This window comes from Pimephales promelas, chromosome 1 (genome assembly GCF_988280905.1).
Source record: "Pimephales promelas chromosome 1, fPimPro1.hap1.1, whole genome shotgun sequence".
In the NCBI taxonomy this organism is placed as follows: domain Eukaryota; kingdom Metazoa; phylum Chordata; class Actinopteri; order Cypriniformes; family Leuciscidae; genus Pimephales; species Pimephales promelas.
Window position 1 is genome coordinate 45,144,513 of NC_142769.1, and position 9,709 is coordinate 45,154,221.

General features: G+C 36.2%; 2 protein-coding genes across 2 annotated transcripts; both read right to left on the minus strand.

Annotated features, from left to right (window-relative positions):
- Nucleotides 1-1,287: 1,287 nt before the first annotated feature.
- Nucleotides 1,288-5,109, minus strand: LOC120469639 (uncharacterized). Its single transcript, XM_039658749.2, has 6 exons — nt 3,698-5,109; nt 3,228-3,578; nt 2,812-3,147; nt 1,970-2,068; nt 1,804-1,847; nt 1,288-1,623 (listed from the first exon to the last, which is right to left on the minus strand). Exons 1-6 carry the CDS (start codon nt 3,825-3,827, stop codon nt 1,492-1,494), a joined length of 1,092 nt encoding a protein of 363 aa, XP_039514683.2. The 5' UTR covers nt 3,828-5,109; the 3' UTR covers nt 1,288-1,491.
- Nucleotides 5,110-7,338: 2,229 nt separating this feature from the next.
- nitr4a (novel immune-type receptor 4a) lies at nt 7,339-9,592 on the minus strand. The gene is made up of 6 exons (XM_039658746.2): nt 9,236-9,592; nt 8,768-9,118; nt 8,326-8,679; nt 7,753-7,863; nt 7,584-7,636; nt 7,339-7,496 (listed from the first exon to the last, which is right to left on the minus strand). The coding sequence occupies exons 1-6, from the start codon at nt 9,282-9,284 to the stop codon at nt 7,389-7,391; spliced, it is 1,026 nt and encodes a 341-aa protein (XP_039514680.2). The 5' UTR covers nt 9,285-9,592; the 3' UTR covers nt 7,339-7,388.
- Nucleotides 9,593-9,709: the final 117 nt, after the last annotated feature.

Sequence of the window (9,709 nt, forward strand, 5' to 3'; positions counted from 1 at the left end):
TAAAGTTAAAGTTATTCAAATGATGTACAGTAGTTTGATAACAGTTAGAAGTGTACATGATACAAAGCTGATCCGCTGATGTTGACTGCAGCCGTTTGTGCTCTACACTAAGCAGTTTCTTCCTGTCACTCACTCAGCAGGATATGATGAAGTTCACTCGTGCCGCCCCCGTTTCAGTTTGACACATGTTTAGCCTGACCACTTTCCATTACATCTCTTCCTCTCTCACTTTTCTGCTGGACTTGGATGAAATGAAGAGATTGTCCTGATGGGAGTCATGTTTTGTTCATTAATCATGGGTAATGGGACAATTAAAAGAGCTTGTGGCAATTGCAGAGAGGCTAGCAATAGAAAGTTAGCTTTGAAAGCATGAGATCCCACCCTCCCTTCATATGCGTGTTCACATAGAGGTTTTCATTGGCCTACGTGAATAAATCTAGATTTAAATTCAAAGAGACAAGATAGTCTATATATGACCTAACATTTTATTCTTATCCAAAACTAGAAAATTTGAATATTATATGGAGCACCAAACATTCATGTAATAAACCGTATGTCTCCAGAGTCCAAAACGGACATGTATGTAATAACTTGTGATGTTCCAGGAAACCCATTAAATGGACAAAGGCTTTCAGCTATCGCTGTAGCAAAATAAAAAGCAGAAACGCTTTGACTGATGAAACGTAAAGACGGTAAACTCACAATTGCGACAATAGATGGTTAATGTGTGTATTTGAAGCCATAACAATGAAGTGCATGAATTCTGCAGTGCTAACTGGCAGCCTTTTTACAGTGTTTTATAGTTATAGAAACTATAAAATAGACTATTTTCTGCCTTATTCTGTGATTTAAAACAAAAATCACATTGTATAAAATCCATGATGAATCACTGCACAAGTGTTCGTAGTACATAAAATTGTCATAAGGAAAATATAGGGAAACATACTGTAGAAAACATATGAGTGGTTATTGTTCAGCGGTGTGTTTTTGATTTCTTTGCCAATTAAAAGAAAGAGAAAACCTGTCAATAAGACAAAGGTCAAAACATTTTCTGTCCCCCTCACTTCTGAAATGAAGAGTTGAGTAGGTGTTAAACAGGCCAAAGTTACTGCTGGCAGTCTCATGCATGTCGAATAAAAGAGGGCTGGCTAAAGCTCTTCTAGTTTGGTCTGTTGATTAGATCTTACCACAGCACAGGGGTGCAACTGACCTAACTTGCAGACCGTGTGGTTTGTGGTGCATCTTATCTAACATTCATCAAAACAAAACAAAAGTGGGTTTTTTTTTTCTGGAAAAATAAGACACTTTATTCTCATACAGTACATTAATACACATTAAGAAAGAGCACAATGCATGGGTGTGGTTATTTCAACAGAATAAAGAGACATTTAAATTTCATAATTATTTCAGAACATAAAATATGACATGGCTCTGGTTGAGAAACAATATTAGTAATTACAAATACAGTACTGAAATACAGTACAAATACAGTTACGGTGCAGAATCGTTTAATTCCAGTCCAGAGTTTTCTGTCTGCCATTGCCTCTCCACTCTCTGCTGTCTTGAACTTTGGGAATTGGTGAAGTTTATGGCAGCATAATTCATATCAGAGGTCCTGTTGTTCTAAAAATAAAATACATACATATATATATATATATATATATATATATATATATATATATATATATATATATATATATATATTTAATAAACATTTCCATGAAGTGATGTATACATCACTACACCACTAAATACTTGACTTTTAGATACGCATATAATTGTGTCTGTCCATGTAACACAAACCTGTGCCCTTGACTCTGTTGTGTGAACTTGCTGAGATGTGTTGCCTGTTATAAGATGAAATATTAGACAAGCTTTAGTTTTTCAAAATGGCATTGTTAAAGGGAATAATACAAAATACCGCATATTTTGCACTTTTATAGGATATTTTAGTCATGTCAATGGTTACCTTTTGTCTTTGTCACGCAAAGCATAACATTAGTGATGAAGCTTATGACCAGCAATAGTGAAAGGCCAATGAGAACGTAGAAGTGCAAGTTATGTCCATCTGAAACAATAAAATAACTGAATTATGTCCTGCACTGTAAAAAAAATATTGTTGGTTTAACTTAAGTAAAAGTAACCTGGTTGCCTTAAAATTTTAAGTTGATTTAACTGGAAAAAGTGAGTTAATACAATGAAGGAGATTAATTTAATCATCAGAAACTCAAAATAATAAGTTACCTCAAGTAAATAAATTATTTAAGTTGATTTGACAAGAAAAAAATGTTGTGATAACAAATCTTGAAAATATTTGTTTTACAGTGTGGTACTGTAGTAATGGCCAAAAGTGATGTCCAAAAATTATTAACCATTTGTTATAGGGTTTATCAGAAAAAGAAACATATCGCACAGTTGTGCTCATAGTCAATTGTTTTATTGGTGATGAAGCATTTAAATACCAAATTGTGCAAACCTTTTTTTTTTTCCTTTGCATAATCCAATAAAACCTGTAGCTGAAGTTTGCCCCTTTTTGCAAAATAAGTTTGGTTTTGGGTTTCCCTCATATAACTTTTGGCCACTACTGCATGTACAACATATGATGCATCCAAGTCATTTTTCATCAGTAGAAAATCTGTATTCTATATTGTACTATACAGTGTTTTTGATCATAAATGGACAGTATTTCTTTAGGCATTAAACTAGATAAGAAGAACTAGAAGAACTGACATAGAATTAAGTCATACTGCATTATCATCCATAAAACAGGGCATAAAGATGTATGCGATTTCTTGTATTTACCACACTTACCGTCGATATCCAGAGTAATTCCGTGTCCAAACAAAATCTCCCCACATGCGACCACAGCACAGTAGTAAGTCCCAGGCTTGATGTTTCTCATAGAGAGACTGTAGACACAGCTCCTGGAAGGAGAAGCAGTCACAGAGCTGTTTTTACAACTTTCTTGAGCGTGAATGATTCCTGGACTGGATTTTTCTGAACCGGGTCTGAACCAATAGACCCTGTGTTCGCCTCCACAACACTCTTCTTCACTTTGGATTGTACACTGCAGAGTCACATTTCCATCTGATGATGATCTTCCAGGTTGCTTTTCCTGAAGAATATGAATCTGGTTGGATTCAGAACCTATTGAAGGAAGATAATGAATTTAAGGCTGTAAAATGTGATTAATTCCCAAAAGGGTTAGTCTAATGTTAACCGCTCACCTCTAAGCACCAGATTAGCTCCAGCTCCAAAGTAGACAATGTTCATAGAGGAACCTGCACAATAATATGTGGCTGAATCGGATTGTACAGTCCTTTCAATGGTTAGATTAAAGCTGCCAGGCCCTGAATTTATTTTATAGCGCTTTATCTTTCCAAACTCATCATGAAGTTCACCGTCTTGAGACCAGTGATATGAAGAGGCTACAAGAGCAGGCTTTTCTCCCAGAGTCTGTTTGAACCACAATACTCTATTAATTTGGTCTTTTGGGTGAAAGCAGTGAAATGTCACATCATCACCCACTTGAACTGTTACATCCCCCATCTGCAAAATACTTCCAGAATGTTGCATTGCTGTAAAATATTTAATAGCAGTCATTACTTAAATGCGTTTCTACATAGACGACACAATGAAAAGCTTAAGAAAAAAACATTACTGTTTTACATTTGTAAATAAAAAAATGTGTACTTACATGGTTTATTAAAGAGAACGCATATAATGAGTAGAATGACATTCATTTTCATAATGAGCTCCAGGGCACAAACTTCGAAGGTTAATTCTCTGTAACCTTCTCTGTGCTTCGATTGGAAGCCTTGTGACATGTTTCCATTGGCTCTCTGAGCTAACAGGTCATTTCCTTGTTCAACTTACTTTTAACACAGATGTGTTACATCACGGTATATTCTTTAATCTAAATGATCTGTTCTGATATTTATACCAATTTATATAACATGATTAAAACTGACTGGAAATTAAGTTATACACATTTGGAATAACTAACATTGTGCAATACGCTCAATACACATAATAAGCTAAACATCAGACAAAGCAAATGTTCTCTTTATAACACATGTCAGAGGGGGGCCAGTAGCTGACATGCATGTGTACTCAACCAAAGAAACATAAAATCAGTTTAACCTTGAAATATGTTAATGAATATGTTACGTAACATTTTACAGTCAGTATACAAGTGATAATGGTAAAATTTCAGTGTTTTTGTTTTTTGGTGGAATCTGCAGAGCTTTTGGTAGCATAGTTGTTCAAGAACTAAACTATTAACCCACAATTTAAACCCTGAAAGAGACTATCTATTATAAACATATAATAAGTTATCAAAAACACAAACAAAACTTCTGTGTTTAAATGAATGAAAATAAACGGAAGCGTGTTTTGGGAGATTATACTGTAAATCTTTATATAATGATGAATGAATATTGTATACTGTAAGTACATTTACAACCATAAATGGCATAATATGTTGTAAATCAAGGTAGAAAATCAGTTTTTCTATTTTTGTGATCCCTCACTGCCATCACCTGGTAGCTTATAATAGTAGTTTACTACACTGTGATCACATGACCTCATCATGTGTTTCATGTTTAAAATCACTGATGGCCGGTTTCACAGACGAGGCTTCAGTCTAGTCCGTCTAAAATGCATGTTTGAGCTGTCTTAACTAAAATCAACTTGCATATCTTAATCGGCCAATGCCATTGTTTAGTCTCTGATCCATACTAGCAATGTTTTTAAAGGCACATTTATAAAAGCCACTTAAAGGGATAGTTCACCTAAAAATAGCCTCACTCTCAAGTCACCCTAGCTGTATATGACATTCTTCTTTTAGAAGAAAATAATCGGTGTTATGTTAAAAAAAAAATGTCCTGGCTCTTCCAAGCTTTATAATGGCAGTGAATGGTTGTTTCTGTTTTGAAGTCCATAAAAATACATCTATCCATCATAAAAGTGCTCCACACGGCTCCGGGTGGTTAATAAAGGCCTTCTGAAGCGAAGCGATGCATTTGTGTAAGAAAAACAACATGACATCATGACTTTTGCGTAAACATGCACGCCACTTTCGAGTCAAGTGGCGTGTTATCTCTACGCATTTTGAGCTTTCCGCGTGTATCTGCGTGTACAGTATGTCGACGCCATTAACGTCCGAGTGATTCCGCGCGTCTGTACACGCCGTCAAATGTCCGCGCGAAACGAAGCAAAATGTAGCTCTACATCTGGGGAGCGATCTTTTTTTTTTTCCTAGAATAGTGAGGGAACAGTCATAAATGGCAATAACCCCAGTGACGGGTAGGTTTAGGGACGGGGTTGAGGCAAGTCATATATTTATATATACAGTAATAACGTTAAGTCAATGGCGTTCATAAACACGCTGAAAAGCGATTATGCGTCTTGATAGCACGCCAAAAATGGAAATACGAATTGGCGATAAAAATATCAATATTTAAAACGTATATAAAGAAAAATAACTAGCCTTAGGTCAAACAAACATGCAGATTCGACATAAGCCTAAAGTGCAACTTATGGAGTAATGTGACGGACTGTGATATTTACGCTACGCCATGACGCACTGCGCTACTTCGGACGTCATAAAGTTTTAAATATGGATATTTTTCTTACACAAACCGATGTTTCGTCCTAACTGTCCTAACTGAACCAAGGCCCGGTTTAACAGATAAGGTTTGGATTAAGGCTGTGTGTCCACCAAAGCGTTTTTCCACGCTCCTGGCGTATGTTTTCAATTGTTTTCAATGGGAGCGCAGTGTTTTTTAAACGCCATGCGTTTTTTTCACGCTGAAGCGCCGAGCGCCCGGCGTTTTTTACTGGTCACTGGGAGTTTGAAAATTTTGAGAAAATGTTCAACTTTGGATAAAACGGAGCGCTCATCACTGTCACTTTTTACCCAGCCGTCCAATCACAGTGGAGGAGGGGCGGGACTAAACCACACTGACCAACCGTCACCACATTCAAACTGTGCTGCGGATATTCTGTATCATAGCAACGAAACGTCTCAACAGAACAAACGCTGCACTGCCAAAACGCTCTCAAGCGCCCAAAGCACGGCGTCTTCAGGAGAGCATCGGCGGACACACGGCCTAAGCCAGGTTTAGGCCTATGACATAATGACAATTAATTTGCATTAATTATAATAAATGATTTATCATTGCACATCATTTTTCTCTTCTCTAATGACGTGTACTACTGTGCGAGGGCGGGGAAACCTGTCACTCACATAAGATCAACCAATAGCAAACCACAACCATCCAATCAATTGCCAATGTACAAAAGCAAGTCCTGTCTTTGATTTTTTTTCTTGTTTTAATATGTCATGTGACTTTTTCAGGTGAGGTGCATCCTGTTCTCGTATTGGAAATAAAAATGTCTGGTCAGCATTAATCCAAATCTAATCCAAATTTACTTTTACTATTCCAAAGAAAATGTACTTTTACTATTCCAAAGAAGAAGACATTTTTTTTTTCAAGTCTTCCGCTGAAACTAAGGAAACCAGTTCTATGATTTGCATGGAAATTAACCCCAAAAATGTACCATCTCTTTTTCTTCAAATACAGAATGTCACATTACCGAAGTAAAATGTGTTAAAAGTGCTGACTCATGTTGAATTTATTTCTCGGCAGTCTGATCACAGCATGATGAGTAAAGAAGGAGGTCAGGATTCTTTAGTCGGAGACACTTAATAGTCAACAATATTATTGATTTGACTCCACTGACACTATTGGAGAACTGAACTGAACTGAGATGGACGATGACATCACTGTTTTCTGCAGAAAACATGAAAATATTGAATTACTGATTATCTTTACATGGAACTGAATCTACACTGAACTGACTTCAACTGAACTATGAAACTATTCACTTTTTCTGTTATCACGCTTTGAAACGATCTGTATTGTATAAAGCACTATATGAATAAAGGTAACTTGACTTGAATGATATGTTAAATATAGTTGATATCTCCTGTACTACTTTTACTGGAAGCGGAAGGTCAAATCGAGTGCATTGCATTGAGATGAACTATTTAACACACATGCTGCGTTGTAGAGGAAGTAACCATACAGTGTTGGGGATGAATAAATGAATTAGAGAAGGTTGACCTAAAAAAAGTTGAGATGTTTATTCAAGTTGATGAACACACTACTTTCACATATACCCTGACAGGATGTGGTTATGCTTTTTTATATATATAATTTTGCACATTGTTTCTTTTATACAGAAATGTTAACACGTTTAACACGTTGCATAATAAGCAGAGGAAGTTTTATCATTAGAGTCACAAATATGCTGTATTTTTTAATGCACTCCTGGAGTTTGTGTTAAATATGATGTGATTCGACAATCAGAGGCAATAGGTTTCAGATATTATCGCGCAACATGGGTCTAGAGTACACCGTCTCCTCTGAGGTCCTCTTTCTCTGACCTCTTTTTGCGGAAAGGTTCAGGGCAGCATAGTTAATGTCATACTAGAAGAAAGAAAGAGACTTTTTTCAGCACTCTTTTCAATTTCACGGGTTAACTGTTATTCACACATACAGTATGATTCTCCTAACCTCAACTCTGGTTGTATCGTCATTAGTAGTCAGGATTTGTTGAGGCGTTCTAACTGTTAGAAATCAAATAAAGCAATAATACGAAAAGAGTTATTCTATTATATAAACGCATATTTTCTAATAAGAGGATTATTATTGTGGATAATACACTTGAATTAAAATAACTTACCTTTTCTTCTCATTGGTAAGCAGAGCATCAGATTGATGATAAGGCTGATTGTAAACGCCACTGCAAGGCCAATCACGATAAAATACTGCAGACTCTCATTATTAAATTCATCTGAAACACAATAAACATTGTGCAACTTTATAAATCTGCATAGAGTGTTATGTTAGAACTTATATTTAGTTAAATTAAGTTTAATCCCCATGCAGGAGTATGATAATGTAAAGCACAACATTGATTATATTCATACTTTGACTTCATTGTTTTCTTTAAAAGGGATTTTACTTTATGAAAAGGTTTCCTACAAATTAAAGACTTTGTTTTATGACTTAAGACATCTTATCTATCGTTCTATTTCCGATCTATCTATCTATCTACAGTATCTATCTATCTATCGTTTTATCTATAGCTCATTTTAAAATGTGTACTTATCTTATCTTATATCTTTGAAATTTGGCATTATGTACTGCAAATATTGCTCTTATGATAAATAGTTTGAGGTGTTCTTACTTCGCAAGCCACTTTGGATAAAAATGCACTTCTCAAAAAAAAAAATAAGAAAAAAAAGGCAATTACCTTTAATGACCAACGTTGTGCCGTTTCCAAATACAACTTCTTCACAAGTTACCACAGCGCAATAGTACATTCCAGCATCAGAGAGACCCACGTTCATCTTGGGGAGGTTGTAGAGACAGCTCTGCGCTTTAGAAGTGGAGGCTGCAAAGTTCTTTCCACACTCGTCGTTCCTGTCTCCATGAGTGTAAACCATTCCTGGATGGACTGCGTCTGAACCCTGTCTGAACCAGTAGACTAGTTGTACTCCTTTATCACACATTTTCACTTGCACCGAGCACTGCAGAGTCACATTGCTTCCTGGCTTGATAACACCAAGCACAGGCTGTTGTATAACAGCAGTTTGTAGGTCTGCACCTACAAAGAAGGGGGGGAAACAATAGACATTGAAAATAAAAGGAATCACCCATCTTTATTAAAAAAAAAAAAGTTTTACAATCCTCACCTTTAACCATCAGAATAGTTCCAGTCCCGAAGGAAACCACGTTGGCAAGGGCAGCGGCACAGAAGTACGTGCCTGAATCAGATTTCAAAATCCTCAGGATGGTTAAGTTAAAACTACCAGCTGTTCGCACTGCATGAAATCGTTGAGTTTCTTTAAAGTCTGGAGAAAATTCATTCGGTTGAGAGTAGTGATATGAAGACACTACTAGGACAGGTTTCTCTCCAAGAACCTGTTTATACCATAATGCTCGGTGTACCTGATTCTCTGAAAGAAGACAAGATATCAACACACTGTCCCCCTCTTGAGCGGTTAAAACCTGATCCACATGAGCAACACTGCAATTATTTTCACCTGTTGGGAAAATAAATAACATGGTTGGCTAAGACGGCATGTAAATGTTTAGTTAAATAATTATCAAATATGTTCTATGTTGTCATTAAAGAAAACTTTTTGTTACTTTGTACTTACAAACTTCATGAAGAAAGAGAAAAAGGATCATGTAGATGCTGCTATCCATTTTATGTTCTTCCTGGGTCTTTTGCACGTCTGTCTAAATGTGGTACTCGGTCTATGTATCAATATGCTTTCTGAGGGTTTCATCATGTGACTCTACTGGCTCTTTGCATGCACATATTACTGCCCGTTTCCTGAAGTAAGCTGCTAAGTACAGTATGTGAGCAAATGCAACTACTGTAGCAGACATCTAATCTTGTCAGCAGGCCAGAAAAATGCATTTTAAAGAGATGCTTAGGGTGGCGACGTGCTAAAAAACGTAATAAATACTTGATACAAAACTTTATGATACATCAACTATGAAACAAAATGAATGAAATATTGTGGGACAAGTACATGGTGTGATACAAAAACATCAGAGCAGTCTGGAAAAGGAAGAAAGAAAACTTGAAGATTTTAGTTGTATAAGTTCACCAATGGAAGCCGTTG